At 33.9% G+C, this 17,115-nt stretch overlaps 1 protein-coding gene and 1 long non-coding RNA gene across 7 annotated transcripts; one reads left to right on the top strand and one right to left on the bottom strand.

The window, feature by feature from the left end:
* Positions 1-443: 443 nt before the first annotated feature.
* LOC110007594 (uncharacterized) lies at positions 444-16,077 on the top strand. 5 transcript variants are annotated; one of them, XR_016060252.1, is made up of 3 exons: positions 444-688; positions 2,843-5,820; positions 12,362-12,768. It is a non-coding gene; the product is annotated as an uncharacterized LOC110007594 (long non-coding RNA). The 5 variants fall into 5 exon arrangements; XR_016060253.1 differs by lacking the exon at positions 12,362-12,768 and adding an exon at positions 8,426-9,201; XR_016060254.1 differs by lacking the exon at positions 12,362-12,768 and adding an exon at positions 6,650-8,260.
* On the bottom strand, positions 710-2,821 carry LOC18437875 (WUSCHEL-related homeobox 5). 2 transcript variants are annotated; one of them, XM_088873221.1, is made up of 2 exons: positions 2,259-2,821; positions 710-1,070 (listed from the first exon to the last, which is right to left on the bottom strand). In XM_088873221.1, exons 1-2 carry the CDS (start codon positions 2,578-2,580, stop codon positions 853-855), a joined length of 540 nt encoding a protein of 179 aa, XP_088729347.1. In that variant the 5' UTR covers positions 2,581-2,821; the 3' UTR covers positions 710-852. The 2 variants fall into 2 exon arrangements, with proteins under 2 accessions (XP_088729347.1, XP_006848137.2); XM_006848074.4 differs by having other exon boundaries at positions 2,280-2,811.
* Positions 16,078-17,115: the final 1,038 nt, after the last annotated feature.

Genomic DNA, 17,115 nt, shown 5'->3' with positions numbered 1-17,115 from the left:
TGTTTTGATGCTCAAATATATTCAAATTGATCATCTCGACATCAAGATGCATGGATATAAAAAAACTATAGATTTCAAATTTTGGAAATAGTGCATTTTGTAACAAATTTTTGGACTATAAATTTTTAAGATTTATAAGTTTTCATAGATTTATCAATCTACACTATTTTTAAAGTTTTAAATTTTATAAATAAATATAAAAATATATTTTAAAACTATCACAAAAATTTCCTATATTAAAACCACATTTCTCACACTATTTGAACGTAGGCTCTATAATTTGATTGTTTAGAGCCTATGCTCGGTACAAACCGCACTCGAGATGAGAAAGGCGCTAATACCGTAATTTTGGTGTTCTCCCGGGCGTTTCCCTGGTTCCCCATGCGCCAGAGGGTAATTTCGTAACTTTGTCTCTCATATAATTTACAGTTTTTAACGCATATTTTCGCGCGTTTTAACAAATGAATGTTGGTCTCGTATCGAAATAAATAACCATGAAGGATGTTTTCCTGGCCCTTTAATCGCTGCCATTTCTTTAAACTTAAAACCTCAAATCCTGGGGGAAAAAAAAAAAGCAGACATTGTACCCTAGATTATGCAGAGATATCAGGAAATCATTCAAATCGCATTTTGATTCTTTCGTCTCCGGGTCTGATTTGATTGGAATCAAGAGAAACACAGAGTTCTGGTAAGATTTCTGTGATCATTCTTTTGTTTGATTCTATGGATTTTTTCGTGGAAACAAAGGGAATACATGAATTTAGTATGGTAACATTGGTTTCCTTTTCAATGGCTTCTATTACTGTAATTTCTGTGGATTTTTTGCTGAATTCTTTGAACGAGGTCTTGATTTCACGAGCTCAGCCGTAGATCTAATGGATCTCTTGTACTGATGAAATGAGAGAAATGGAAAGCTTGTGAAAATGGCATGTCCTTTGCTCCAAATGAGAGTAATTCCACCTTTTCTTCTTCTGATCTCTCATATGATTTTAGGGGAAATAGTTGCAGAGTTTTGATGGGAATGTCTGTTTCGTAAAGTACCGACTGAACTGGATCTGGCTCTGTAAAGACTGCATTATCAAATCAAAGAGAAAGCTTTAGTTTTCTTTGAAGGTTTTAGTGAAGAAAAATGTTGAATACAATAGAGATGGCAAAGGGCATCAGGAAAGCACGCTTCAAGCTCTAACTTTGTTAAATTTATTCGGTTTTTGCAAGGTTAGAAAAGAAGCTTGATTTGATAATGAAAAATACTGCATGATCAAACCAGAGAGAGAACTTTAGGTTATGGAGAGAAGGAAAATCTCTAACACACTGGAACTTTAGGTTAATTTTTGTGACATTGTAATACAATAATTTATATCTATAAAGTTAACCTTTTCCTCAAAAAAAAATAAATACTCAACACAGTGGAAACTAAAGTTTAGGAAAAATATTTTAGGAAGAACTAGCTTTAAGTATAATCGTTTAACTCAATAGATTTTATAAAAAGATGCTTGATGAGAGTAAGACGCACAACCTGAGGTATCATGATGGGTTTAAGACAGTAAAAAATCTATAATAGAATGTAGATTTATTTAAAATGCTTTAGAAAGGAAATGAAGCTTTATGAGAAAAAAAAATGATATATAAAGTGCAATATGTACTGTTCAGGCAGAAAAGCAGCTTTATCTAAGTAGGGTTAGGGTTTTCCAAAGGCTCAATGAAGTAAGAAACTGGAAATTTAGGGATCTTCAATGATACTCTCAAGAATGGAATCCCTAGTTCAGTATAGTTCGGGGTTTTAAATAGGATTCAGTAAGAAAATAAAAAGAGAGGAAGTTTAGGGTTACCTCACTAGCTTTAGCAGTAAAAGAAGCATAAGCAGTAGTTTGATGCTATTTTAAGGTTTCAGGCTAGGTTTAGAGTTTAGACCATATTTGTAGGTCACAAGCTCTTTGAAGTTGTATAAAATGGAGGAAAACTTTTCCAGGGTAAGATTCACGGTCTCTAGTCTCTGAAATGTGTTTTTTTTCTTTTTTTCTTCTGAAATCTGGATTAAAAAATAAGGATTTCCTCCATGTTTTAGGTTCCTTAAAGCTTTCTATATTTGAAGGTTTTCAAGATTACTAGGTCAAAGGTGCTAACAATGATAGAAGGCTTTCAAAAGGTCCAAGCTTCCTAGTTCTGTAATGTTTCGTCAATGGAAAAATACCCAAAAACTCTTTGAAATTTCAAACCATGATTTCACCAAGGTTTTCATTGCAGTTTCTTTTGCTTACAAGGAAAGCTTGGAAACATACAGGCAGCCATTAGTTGTTGCTTCTCCTCTCTGTGCACAGGCTGTTGCTTCTCCACACTCACTCTTCTTCTCTTCTGTCTCTCTCTAGCCTTGTGATTTTGAAACCAATAGAACACATTCTTGCTCTCTATCTTTCCATAGAAGCTCAACTGAGATGAGATCCTCTGAATTTGCTCAGCAGTTGGGGTCCTAAGCCCTGCTCTGAACAAATCAGTCAGGACCCTAACTTGCTCAGTAGTAGGATTCCATCTCCCACATTTTACACCCCCCTTAATACAAAACTCTGACAAACCCTCTTCCATATTTGTTTGCTCTCTCTATATCTCTCTGTGCAAAGAACCCACTGTAAAAAGCTCCTGTTCTTTGCAGAGAGAGCGCATATGATCACTGAATCATGAATCTTTCAGGCTCTGTATTGGTATATAAATATGTGGTTTATGAGCTTTTGGTGTCTTTTTGTGCTGGTGGTCCTTTGTTTATTGGGGCGTTGGATTTAAGGCAAGAAAGGCTTGACTGTGGACTCCCCCTGTCTGGTTATCTGAGCTTGGTTTTTTGTGTGTACAGAGAGAGGGAACATACTGAAAGACAAGCCAGTTCAGCATTTGGGGAAGAGAGCTTGCGGATTCTCTCTTTAATAAGGTAAGGCTTTTCGATCTTGGCCAAGCTTGACAAGGCCTATGAATTTGAAGTTAAAATATAGAAGGGTAGATGATTGAACAACTGTGATGTTTTGATGTAATGACAAGAAAACCTTAAAAAGCAGAAGACTGGAATCAGGTTCAAAATAACAAGGATTAGAACAAACTTTGCAGTTAAGGAACTAAAATACTATAAGAATATGGTATATAAGCTAAGATACTACATTAGTGTATTCCTCAGTGGAATGTCTCATAAATGAACCAAAATAAAGTTGGTTGGTTTATGGAAAGCAGTTTATTCTTTTTCATTTTTCAAATAAGGACTACTTAGCATTGCTTTTTCTTTCTACAAAACCCCTATTCTAGGTGAAATTTATTCCAAAACAATGAACTAAAATGGTTAACAAATAACCCACTTCTATCACAATTTGCAGGGTTTTCTTCTATCAATTTCCCATTGTTGACTCTGACCAATGAATTGCTCGTCAAATTCTTGCATTTCTCAAAGTTTTAAATCGCAAATTTGGTAATGAATGAACTGATATGGACTGAAAAACTGACGATGTCTTTAATTTCTTATTTCTTCAACAATGCAAGTTCCTTTCCTTTCTACAAAGCCCGTTTACAACCAAAATTCAGTCCAAACCTTCAAATTTAAAGGAGTAAACAAAACACCCATTTTCTAAAAGGAAATCAATTGCCATTTTCTAAGGTTTCGAGGCAACTCGGACAAATGTGGGCCAAAACTTATCTGCTGTGTTCAGCAAAAGCTGTCCGTTCCAATTGCGTCCCATCATGCAATCAGGGCCGTCTGGCCCACACTGTTTCATAGGATCCTTGGTCCTATAAGAGAAAGATGTTCCCCTCTAAGATTTCTCAAGGTTGGGTTCTCTTGTCATTTTAAAAAAAGCTTTGGGGTGGTCTCATTAAATCTTTTCCCTTATATTAATCTCCCAAACCCTCAAGGCACTTGCCAATTATTTATTGATTATGCTTGTCTAATTCGGTTTTCAGCACACTCTATTTTTGTCTCTGCAATTTCCAAGACTAATTCGGTTCTAAACTAAGCACCCAACCCACCTTTTGCCCTGCTTATGTTCCCGAGTTCCCTTGGGCCTGTCTCTAACGTCATTAAACAAAAGTTCAGATGTCTCTTTCTTTCTCTCAACAGCACTTTTAGATGTCACTTTCCCTCTCTAACCGCATGCCTTCTGATTAGGAAAACAAGATAAAAAAGAACCGAGATTCCTTCTTGTTTTTGTTGTTATTTAAGCTTGGTTTTAGAAAAGGATGAACATGCCTTGGTGTCGTGTTGGGAAATTCTCTATTTATGGAGCCCAAGAAAGATGGGGCTTGGGCAAATCTAACGGGCACCAAGTTTGAAATGCAGAGGGCTAAAAAAAACTGACCATGAACTTGACTCCAAAGTAGTAATGTTTAATGGACAAGATGTGGTTTTTTTGCTTATGTCGATACACTATGGGCAGTGATAGTCATGTCTTATATTTTAGAAACTTAGACATCTTGTTGGAATCCTTTTATATTGAAATCGTGCTATAAAAGTACTTAATGTCACCTAAAATCTCACTTCGCCTTTTTTTTTGAAATGTTGTATAGATGTGTCGTGTCTGAAAGGTCAATTTTGAAATTGACGTTTCTGACACTTGTTTCTGTGTTAGATATTTACATTTGTATCCATTTTTAGGAAACACATTTTTATAGTTGTGTCACAAAGATATGAATATAAGTGCGTATTTGACACGGATACAAGCGTTCAAAACGTCAATATTAAAATTGATTTTTCAAACGCAACATGTCTCTACAACATTTAGATAAATGAGGAGGTGGTGTTTTAGGTGTCATTAAAGTACTTTTATGGCAGATCTCATCAGAAAAGTTAACAAGAAGTGTCTAAGTTTTTTTTAGGAAGTGTTAGATATGAGTGTCATATCCTTGTCGATATTTGCTAAAAACTATTGACGCATATGCCTACATTATAAAGAAATGTCGATGTGTTAAATATTTGACACATAATTGTTAGAGATGTCAATATTAAAATTAGCCTTCCAAACACATGTTTGCATATTTGTATTAGTTAAAATTAAAGTCCTTTTATAATAGTTCTTCAAGAGTAAAGTTTAACCAAAAACTGACTGGATTTACCAAGTCCACGGCATTTCTTTAGTGTGTCTACAATGACTACGAAAGTAATAGGAGTATCCGTGGACAAAAAAGATCTCTATGGCTATTGAGAAAGAATCAAATCAGATAGTTCTATTTCTCAATGTTTCTATAGTTCTATTTCTCAATCTTTCTGACTTGTGCTCCTATGGAACGTGAGCCAAAAATATTGAAAAAAAATTCAGTCATTCATTCTTTAAAACCAGTATCCATGTTATGTGATTTTACAATATCGCATATGTGAAATTTAAACCTAATATTTCTTGAGCTTGTGTGAACTGGACAAGATTATTGGTGACAGGACAGTTTGGTGGAAAACTCAACTGAATTTAAGACAAACAAATCGCCCAGATCTAAGAAAACTCTCTCTCTCTCTCCCTTGTGCATGACCTTGAAGTTTCTCACACTACCCCCTCTCTCTCGAAGAAACGGCCAACTGAGTGAAATATTAATGCGGAAGGCCTCAAAAGAATACGGTGTGTCGTTTATGTTTGTTTGTGGGTGAATGACAAATGAACATTTCTTAAAATACTCTCTGCATGGCAATGAAAGCATTTTTTTAAGAAACCATCTCTCTATAACTTCCTCTATTTCTCTCTTTTTTCCATGCATCGATGGTCCCGGCCATGAGGGGAGTTTCCATCTTTCCAAGACGGCGGCTGCAAAATCCAACACCAAGAAAACCCTAATTTAAAGGCACGCGTGACTTCAAGGTGTCTCAAGGTTTTGTCCTCTCTCTCTCTTTCTTTTTTCTTGGGCTTATGCTCTTTCTAATACTACTAATTTTAGATAAAAGGAAATGTTTTAGATCTGACTCTCTTCCTAATTCTTTCTTCCGGGCGGCTGATGCTCTTTTCTTTTGCTACAAAATTTCAATGTGGTTTGATAGGGCTGCAGCTTTATATCAAAATAAGTAAAGTTTCACCTCATAACCAAGCGAAAGTTAGAAAACCTTTATATCAATCATCTCGGCTTTAAAATTATGGTTGTGAAAAAAAATTAGTACTTTAAGCTCTAAAAATAATGTATGTTTTAACAAGTTGTCTAGATTGTCTACTTTGCCTTAAAAATAAGTGTTCAAAGATCCACACGATGTGTACATTTTTTTAGTTTAAAATTTTATTGTTGAGGTTGGAAAAATGCTTTCTAGACGAGGATTTTGAGGTGAGGTTTTATTTGGTTTACATAAATCCTAAGCCTTATAGAAATTTCTTCCAATTTAGATTAGGTGCTCACTGCTCTTTCTGTAACCCTAAAGAGCGCCCCAGCCAATCTCATGGGCGCATGCTATATATTTCCTCCCTCAAGCAATAGACTAATAAAAAGATTTGCTGGTCCCTTGTGAGCATTTTGTGCATCTGCTCCCTTGGGTAAACCTCTTGTTATAAATTTTTTTTGGACCAATTTCGAAGGAAAAAGAGTTAAATAGGATGCCTCAAAAAAAAAAAATCCTAAGATGGAACAAAGGTATCTAATTTTGCAGGGCAAGATCTGGGTTTTCAAGAACTTGAGACTTTTTTTTTCATATAAATAATCATGTGATGACATGCAGATAAATATCAAAACATGGGATGGAAAATTTTCTTAAATTACTTCTTTGCCCTCGGAAGTTGGTTGTATGGTATGCTCGCACCGGAACATGGTATTTTTGCACATACATTTAATGCATCAGGCCAAAGACCATTAAGATCTTTTATCTGAAAATTTCAAATGGACTTTGGAGTCACTAGGTGTAATTTTTCATGAGAAAAGAGAGGATTTTTAATTGAAGATTACATTATTAGAATAATCCAGAAGTCTGTTCAATATTAGGATGTTTTTTTTTCAAGCAGATGTGAACTGCACATATGAATTTCTTCTTTTTTATATTTGAATTTTTTAAGTTGATAGATAAATTGATGCAAGGGGTGACTTGCCCAAAAATTTGAGGTCGTAACTCTTAATGTACTCCTAGATAGGGCTTTACCGACGGACTAAGGGCACATTGTGCTCCAATTGGAGCAGATTAATCTTTTGGGCACTCTTAAAATTTAGAGGCATGTGCACTTGGTCACTACAAATCACGAGAACCGAAAACTAGTGCGCGTGCCCCTATTGCCCGGAGGCTATGTATTATTGCCTCCATACTGTTTCATGTATTTAATGAGGTTTTTGCTTTTTTTATTCTAAGAGAGTTTTTAACTTGATATTTAGCAATAATGTAGTTTTCACTAACATATCCCATAAATTTAGGCAAATTTCTGGTCAAGTGGGGGTCCAATTAGAGATGTAATGATAATAATAGTAATTTTTGTAATAATTGGGGTTATATTTTTCTCAAGACTGAAAAAAATATTAGGGAGGAAAACTACTATGATCAATGACCATAAAGCAGGCAAGGATGTGTGTCATCATTGCTTAATCAATTGTTTCAACGGTGATGAGAGTGACAATTGAATTGCATTTACACGTGAATTGAATTTATGAATTAAAAGGAAAAACCAAATTGCTCTCAAATTAGCCCATATCCAATTTGGGTCGATGTATTCATGAGTCATATGGTATGGACACTACGTTTTTTGAAAAAAAAAATATATATGAAACATAGTATGGACGCTATTTTTTAACCCTTTTCAAGCTAAGAAAAGAAAGTGGATTGTGTCAGTAGACGGTCAATATAAAATTTTTATCTTATCAAAACCTTTTATGAATTTTGAATTTATGCTATTTAATGATGATTTAAAAATGATGATTTAAAAGGGGGGGGGGAAAGGAGTAGGTGGTAGTAGGTCGTCAACGAGTGGTTAGTGAATCTAGGACTTCAAGAAAAAGTAGACCGTAACTGTGATTTGGTGTCTCTTAGATGTACAACATGTACCATGTTGCGGTTTATATCATGGGCCCAGCGTGTACCCTACTATGGTGTACATCACGTAAGTGGGGGATGTGCATTGTGTATATCAACTTCACGTAAGTCGGGGATGTGCATTATGTATATCAATTTTGGACATTGAAACTTTGAAGTCGACTAAAACCAATTGAAGTTAGATATTCGGCAACTTACTATCTTCAAGCTTTGAAGTTGATATTCAGAATAACTTATTATTTTCAAGGCCTGTAGTAGGGGCAATTTGGTGAAAAATAAGAAAACAGAAAAGTGGTTTCAACCAAATAAAAATAAAAATTTTGATGGGATTTTAAATATCAATAGTTCTACAGGATATGTGCATAAATTACCCTCAAATATATCGTAATGTAAAGCTTATTTTTTTATTGATAATGGTTTATGTTTAAACACATATATCTAAGGAGAAATATATAATAAGACTTCATTTTTTGTGCGAGGTAGTCACAATGAATTCGTCATTGGATGTGAAATGGTGTGGTTGGGGATGTTCCATTGATTCGGCTTAAAGCTTAAAAATAATGATTTTTTTAACTTTGTGACGCACTTCAAGTTGTCATATTTCGCATATGATGGCTATTGATAATTTTAACATTGTACAAAATGATATATTATCATATAGTATACAAGCCTTTTAATAAGGGATTATATAATATAAAATTGTATATTTTTTTGTATAAAGGTGTAATTGAGTTTAGCTGTCAAATGTGAAATCTGGCAATTTGGGATGAGTCAATGGGTTTGAAAATTTTGTTTTTGGATTTTGAGCCCGATCAATGACACAATTCTAATTGCGTCTTTTCATATCCATGGACCGAAAGTGTGAGTTTTTTGTGCAAAAAGAGAACAGTCTTCTTACACATTTATCCTTATAATAATGTGCATATATAGTCTGGATATGGTTTATTGATCCTTGATTGGACAACCTTGAAACCCCTAAAAAGTCCTACCCAATTGAAATAATGGTGGTTCCTTCTTTTTGTCATGAAGATAAGGCTTACTTTGAGACTACATGTAATTAAAGTATATGAGGAGAATGTTTTGTTAATTTATTCGATTTTTGTTTCAAAACAAAATTTAATTTGTATCCTTGACCACTAGAATCTTTGTGGTCCTTATGGATCCTATGTGCATATAAGCAAGTAACATTTGATTCACTGGCTAAACTGAGTTGGCAAGAACAGCGAGTTGCATTAAATGTTTTTGATCTTGCTATCAAATTGATTAAGTGGCCAATGGACCTTAATTTGAGCCGGTTAAAGGTTGATCCTTTCCAAAATTATGGACCTAAAAAATGAGTGCCATGGATTCCCCTGTTTTTGTTACTTATACATCAAAATTTTCTAGTGAGTGAAAACGGCGTCTCTCATTTCCTCTTAAAATATTCTATGTGAAAATTAAAATGAGCTCTATATGTTAAGGCTTGTTACTCACCCCCATTAACTGTTATCTGTAGTAGAAAAATGCACGTGCACATAGTCTTGAGCGTTTAATTTGCTAAAATAAACATTATCTTACTTTATCGTAGATCTCTCCTGTTGATTTACTATGGATCTAGATTTATGATTGACTCATTTTCTACTTTCATCTTTGGCCTCTCTTCAGAAAACTTTTTTGTATTGGTGTTTTACATCGTTTAATTATCATTCATCTCTCGTACTTTCTCTTCTCACACCCCATAAAATTTTTGATGTCGAATATCCTATATCTCTTAGTTCTTATATTTAAAATACAAGCTATCGAGAATACCAAAAGTCATATTCTACTCTCTCTTTCTTTCTTGGGTAATATGTATGTAAATATATTAACTCTTCCTTGTTTTTGGTTAATATGCGTGCAAATATATTTACTCTTACTCCCTCCCTCTTATGTTTCTCTATTTTCTTTCTCTTAAAAAATTTTACTTATAAAGTTTTTTTATTCTAATTATCATTTATATCCTTAAGAAATAAACTACTGGTTATTTGATAAAAAATCTAAGGTAATTATTACCCATTGTTTTTACAATTCGTTGGTTATTACTTTCCTACCTAACCACTTTACACATTCGTTGAATTAATTGTATTAACAATGTGTAATAGCTAGTTTAGATTTTTTACTAAATAGCTATAGTTACAAAAGGAGAGTAGAGCCTTTTTTTTATTTCTTAAAATTACTGATGATAATTATAAGAAATTTATTTTATAAATTATTATTTTAAAAAATAATTTCTTGAAAAGGAGAATAGAGAAACATGGTTGGGGGAGAGAGATAAAGAAGAGTTAATATGTTTGTACGCACATGGCTTAAGAGAGCGTGTGTTTAGGAGATGAGTTTTGGCATCCCCATAGTTTACGTTGTAAATATATGAGAAGAGTTTTTAATACTAGTAAGTTTATGGGTGTATGAGGAGAAAGATGAAAGTTAATTAAACGAGGTAAAATTGGTACAGAAGAGTATGTTGAAGAAAGAAGTCAAACGGTGATTAGTAGAAAATGAGTCAACCAGTGCATATGGATTACCTAATAAATTTACAACAGAAGTATACTGTAAGGTAATATAATCTTTATTTTTTCTCAACCCATAATTTTATTTTGGTAAATTAAATGCTTGAGACTATATAACTCTTTTATAATACTTTTTGTTTATTCAACGCATTGAACGAATTTCCATTTTGCTAATAGTATGGAAGCTGGCAATACTCATGGGAAAATTGTTTCATGCGGGTTGGACTGCATTCTACATATGCGGTTTAGAAAGTGTAAACCTTGCATCTTAAAGATGTTGCAAGTACGTGTTCCATCTGAAAAGATTGGAAACTAACGGTCCAAATGTTTTCCTAAGAGAATTATTATTATAAATTTTTTTATTTTTTCATCTTCATTATTTCCATGTTAACGATTGCATGTCTTTAAAAATTAAGTCTTGAAATCCATCTCAAAAATAGATTTATTAAGAGGCCCGCATTTCTATATATGCAGGCTTGGCAGCATAGAAACCGGGTCCATACCAATACACCTCTATGAAAGAAGGCACCAAAACGTGGTGAAAAGTTTGCATGGTGAACCACCACAAACGTGTTATCTGTGGAACGTTTATATTTGGAATGAGTTTATGGTGTAAGAGCAAACTAGCCATTAAAAAATATTAGGAAAAAGTATATCATTAAATATGGTAATTATAAAAAACGGATAGGTGACCAGGATCGTCCACCTCAGAAACCGATTTGGATCGGTAAATCGGTGGTTCGGATCGTCACTTTAATGTCTAGAAAAAATAGTGAACTGGTGAAAAAGTGTGTAAAAACAGTGAATCGGTCAAGAATTGGTTTGGATAAGTAATCAATGTTTTTACTATAGCAAAACGGTGTTTTCACTATAGCAAATTGCCGGTTCTCTTTTAGACCAAGACAGTTTTTGATATATTGATAGAATTGGCACGTGGTGATAGATTCTTGGGTCGAAAAGGACGATTTTGTGCCGACCTGACGATTTTTAAATCATTGATAATTATGGATTGGTCCAAATTTGTGGAAAATATATGCAGTGGTATACTATTATGATGTTTGCACCATTGGAATGGTTCTTTTATTTTGAAGCACCTTACGCTTTTATTTTATTTTATTTGCTATTTTGACCCTTGGTCTGATAATGAAAGCATTGGACTGATTTTTGCATCCTCAGACATTTCTATGCTTTATATTTTATTTTAAAGTGCATAGTTTGATGTTGGAGACATTGAACCGAAATTTTCTTAAAATAACACAAAATTGGATGGTCTGATATCTCTAATGTCAGACCTTCCCAACTACTTACTAATATCTCTACTTTATATAGTTATGTTCCAGTTGTTTCGTTGAACTGCAAATTTTTTGAAGTTTGTTACGCATTTCTTTTATCCTGTGAGCACTCTCATGCTTTTTCAAAATTGAAAGTCTATCTAAGCTTCTAGATTTTAAGAAAATTTCCCCAAATTTTAAAAGTTTTTGTGGTAGAGTGGGGCTTGACAACCTAGGACATAAAAAGCTTGAATGGCGTCATGGGAGTATTCGTTGGGTCGTTTTGGCATTGGAGATATTGGTATACAAAGGTTGACCATTGTCTAAAATACAAAGATTTTGACTTTCCTATAATTACCATATTTAAATATGGTACAGACATAAATTTTCCAAAATATTAACAGGTTCAGGGGGATTGTTTTCGAACCTTTTTTTATGGATGTGGATGTTTTATGTGTACAGACATAATATCCACATTCACTCGATGAGGTTGAATGCGGATCCTTTATATGTTGTTGGTTTTATATTAAAGTAAAGTGATTTTTTCAAGATACATTTAAGATATTTCCTGTTTAAAATTTTACCCATAGAACAATGGTGGCTCTACAATGTTTCACATTTAGGATGGAGAGGTCGGGACTGGCACGTATATACTGGAGTCAGCCTTTACAGACATAGGCCTCTTCGGCTTTCTACCTCTGAGGCGGCCTTTGAGCATAACTTTCGTGAGTGATAATGCTCGTTTTTTCACCTTCACCGTGATTACGACTCGATTATGGACCTTCCTACCCTCGGGATAGGGCATAGGCCATGTTATGGGACATAGGGGAGGCTTGCTTTTATGCAATGTTTAAAAGATTGACCGATTTTTTTAAAAAAAATTGGCCGATTAATTCGGGAATGGCTGATCTCGATTTGGCCCTATTCCAACGGTTATGTATGCAGGATTTTTTTTTTAGTACACCAATCGGATGATTAATTGGACTAATTGGCTATTTGTTCAAAAAATCGGCCTATAAGTGTTTGCAAAGCTGTTCTTATAACATTTTTTATATATTTCTCTTTCTTTTTTTTTTCTATTCATTTATTTTTCTACTTAAAACTTTATATATTATTACAAATTCTTTCTTAGCTAACTGCAAGGTTTGCCGCCTTGGGCAAATAGACCCAGATGCATCAGAGTTGGTCGGGCGCAACAAAGTGCCAAGCCTATAAGTCCCTCAACTCGGGGGGATATAAAATGTATTTGTTGTTGATCTGATTTGATCTTCCATCTAATACCTACACTACCTACCCTCGAGGGGCACACATAAATGAGAGAGGGAAAAAGTTTATATAAGGATGCAACCTTATAATGTAGTACTACGAATGCATTTCAAAAATCCATCGGAAGAGGTAGTTTTAATGTTGAAAAACCCTTTGATTAATCATCTCGACATCGAGATGTATGTCCAAGAAAAATAAATAGATTTTAAGTCTCATAAATAGTGTATTTTACAACATATTATCTATACCGTCCATTTTCAAGATTTTCATATGTTTATTGATCTACTTGATTTTAACCATTTTTAAAATTTAAAATTTTATAATTAAATATAAAAATATATTTTGAGATAATCCTAAAAAATCCATCGAAAAATGTTGTTTTAATGTTGAAAAACCCTTTAATTGATCATTTCGACATTGAGATGTATGAATATAAAGGAAAAAAAAAGATTTTGAATTTCAGAAATAGTGCATCTTGCAATACATTATCTAGACCATCTATTTTCATATGCTTATATATCTACTTGATTTTAACCATTTTTGGAGTTTGAAATTTTTTAATTAGAGATGAAAATAGATTTTCAGATAATCTTAAGAATTTTTTACAACAAAATTATATGTTATGATAAAATTTGGAGGTGCACCTTAATTGGATTATTTAAGGTTGCAACTTTATACAAACTGCACCCATTTTTAATTGAATTCCAAAATACCCAAAAAAACAAGCATGGCCTTGAGATGAAATATTATACTAATTTATAATATTATATCATATTATATATTATATATTTATATTTACTTTATGAATAATATTTGTATATATTAATAATATATTGATCACTAAAAAAGTATTGCATTAGGTGCCTAATCATTTTGTTTGAAACCCAATTATGCTTATAATTATTATTATTATTATTATTATTATTATTATTATTATTATTATTATTATTATTATGTGACAATATAAAAAAACAATACATGTAAATTTCAAACATTCGTTTACAATTTTTTTGGGATATTTTTTTTATTTCTAGAGTTTTTTAAAACTTTTTTACCAAAATTGTATTTTTTAAAAAAATTCAGAGGCACTAATCAGCCGATCTAGTCCGAATCGGTCGTACTAATCGTCTTATGTGGACATAGGGCATGTTATGGAATGACTTATGTGAACCTCAAACAATGGTGGCTCTGCAAAAGTCCTTGTGTTGCCCCCCTGTTTATTAGCCGTGGGAATTGCTTCGGGTTGACCCGTGGGTGGATCCAACAAGTCAACTCGACCAGTCAGGACCTAGATAATAGATCCGGGTTGAGCTTAGGTCTATTTGACCTTGACCCGACTAAATCTAGTTACCCAAGTTGGATTCTATCGGGTCTTTGGGTTGAGGCCAACCGAACTGGCCTGAGCCGAATATATTACATATAAGTAATACTAGTTAGATTTTATAAAATATATATAAAAGAATGTATATATTTTCTATCTATAGAGCCGGGCCAAACCCAGCCTGCACATCAGGTTCGGTTCCAATTGACTTTGACCCGAACTTGGTCCGAGTCTTACTTAAACCTTATCGTGTCAGGAATGGGTCAGCGTTGTCCAATCAATATTGGATTATCTTTTTGCATGAGCTTGTATGAATTAGCATGTGTCGGAAGACATAAATTTTCTTTTTCTTTTTTTTTTCTTTTTTTTTTCAATGAAAAGGAGTTTTGTTCTTAACATTTATTTTGACACCTAAAGCTAGGGTTTTAAAAACATCAATCCAAATTCGAATCACTTGATTTAGATCAGATTTAGGGGGCTGGTCTGCTTCCTTATACATATCGAAACTGTGATTCACGATAGGAATTTGCTGGTTCTTAGGTAGAATAAGGTCAACCTAGCCCCACTTTAGTTTTAATTATTTTTTATTTTTTATTTTTTATTTTTCCTTAAGTTTTTATTTCCTCATTGGCATTCTATCATCCCGAGCGCCACTCCTGATCGGTGATTTTAAGATCAAGACCCATATCCCGGATGGCCCTTTCGAGTCATAGTTCGGGGTCTCAAACATTGCTTAATGCTATAAACCCGGATCCCTCGACCGACAGTTCATATCATGTAAAACAGTATAACAAAAATCAAAAGCTGCACTGTTGCGAAGGCTTCGTATCAAAATTTTGAAAGGCTTCACAAGCAAATATCAGAGCAAAGATACATGAACAAAAATTTTGCATCTTGTTATCGTTGCACAAAGATTGATTTTGTCACTTTTCTTTTTGAATTATCATTTGCGATGCCCCTTTGATTAAAGGAAAAGGTTCATAAAATTCATCAATGGTATACTATAATAGTAGGGGTGGTAATGGACCCGGACCTGGGTTGGGTCCGTGTATGGTTCCAATAATTTTACCCGGGTCCGGGTCCGGATCCAAGTCCAAATATTGGACTCGAACACTATTGGGTCCTGGTCCATGTGGACATGACCCGGATCCAACCCGACCCGTTGATACCCCTATATAATAAAAAGACATACCCAAGAAATTTATTGGAAAATATTGCCTCAATGTGAGGAAATTCTTTAATTAATCATCTCAAGCTCAAGTTGTATGATTATAGAAAAAATAAAAAGGATTTTGAGTCTTAAAAATAGTTTTAACTTGTTGACTTGTATCGTATTATTTAAACCATCCACTTTTAAGGTTTTCAGTTGTTTATAGATCTGCAATTCTATTTCAATTTTGGAGCTTCCAATTTTATAATTTGAGCATCTTAGTAATTTCCAACACTAGTGTTGGAATGCAATTTACTTTTTTTTATTGTTTGAGGCTGATATCTTGTATAAACAACTCTTGATTAAAATTGAAGTATGAATAGAAGTATAGAACTTATGTATGGGCTACTTTTTTTAAATGGATTTTGTGTTCTTTATCAGGTGAAAACTGAGACGGTATGCAATACAGAGTCACAAAGGCCGCCCTTGTCAGAGTGTCCTAGAATCGATGGTGAACTTCTATGGTTATATGTACTTGGGGATGGTAGATCTCCTGTAGATACATAATTTATATAAATTTGGTGTACATATTTTACACGTAATTTATATTTAGTTGGGCATAGACATTTAGAAAAGAGAAAAGTTTATATAGAGCTTAGGCTCTAAACAATCAAATTAAAGCCTACCTCAAAACTTTCACTAGAAGAAGTTGTTTTGATGCCCAAACATCATCAAATTGATCATCCCAACATCAAGATGCATGTAAATGATAAAAAATTGGATTTCAAGTTTTGAAAATAGTGATCTTGTAACGCATTTTTGGACTGTCAATTTTTAAGATTTTAAAGTTTTCATAGATCTGCTCGATCTACATTATTTTTTAAGCTTTAAATATTGTAACTAAAGATGAATATATAATTTAGGGTTATCACAAAACTTTTCAATATTGAAACCGTATTTCTCGACGCTATTTGAAGGCAGGCTCTAATTTGATTTTTTAGAGCCTCGGCTCTATACATACCACACCCTTTCAAAAATTGCCCTCCTGGGTAGGGCGATCCCTGGCCTTGGCCCTTGTAGGGCCAGCCGCATTGGACTGGGTTGGCCCTAGCCTTATCAAGGTCAGACTAGGCAAGTCCAGGCAACTTAATTAACGAGGAAAGGAAGAAAAAAAAAAAAAAAAAAAGGTTGGCCTGGCCCAAACCCTAAAAGAGCCCCGGCCCAAGCCGGACCAGCCCTACCCTCAGGAGCTGCTGCGCAGGCCGGACGAGGCGACAAGCTCATTGGCAGCCCGAATGTCGCCCGCAAGGGCGTGCACTTGCTTTTGTAGGTCTGTAATTAATGTGACATTGTTTTTGTTTGAAGGTTGCTTATACGATTAAGATTGTACTAATCCCCAACACATATATTGTAGGGATATTTGTGAAAGGGAGGGTATTGCCTATAAAAAAAAAAAAACTATATATTATTTTTAATAATATCTTTTTGTTTACTTTCAAAATACCCATAAAAACACTTGATCATGAGCTGGAGAACGGGAGAAGTTACAAATGGGTAAATGTTGAATTGATCTCTTAGAAGTATTTCAATAAATTTACCAAAATTATTTGTACAACTCGTTTTCAAAAGGGAAATATTCG

Source organism: Amborella trichopoda, chromosome 8, assembly GCF_054954075.1.
Source record: "Amborella trichopoda isolate Santa Cruz 75 chromosome 8, AtrichopodaSantaCruz75HAP2 v2.0, whole genome shotgun sequence".
Classification (NCBI taxonomy): Eukaryota; Viridiplantae; Streptophyta; class Magnoliopsida; order Amborellales; family Amborellaceae; genus Amborella; species Amborella trichopoda.
The sequence above is the reverse complement of the archived record's forward strand: the minus strand, read 5'-3'. Positions and strand labels throughout refer to the sequence as shown.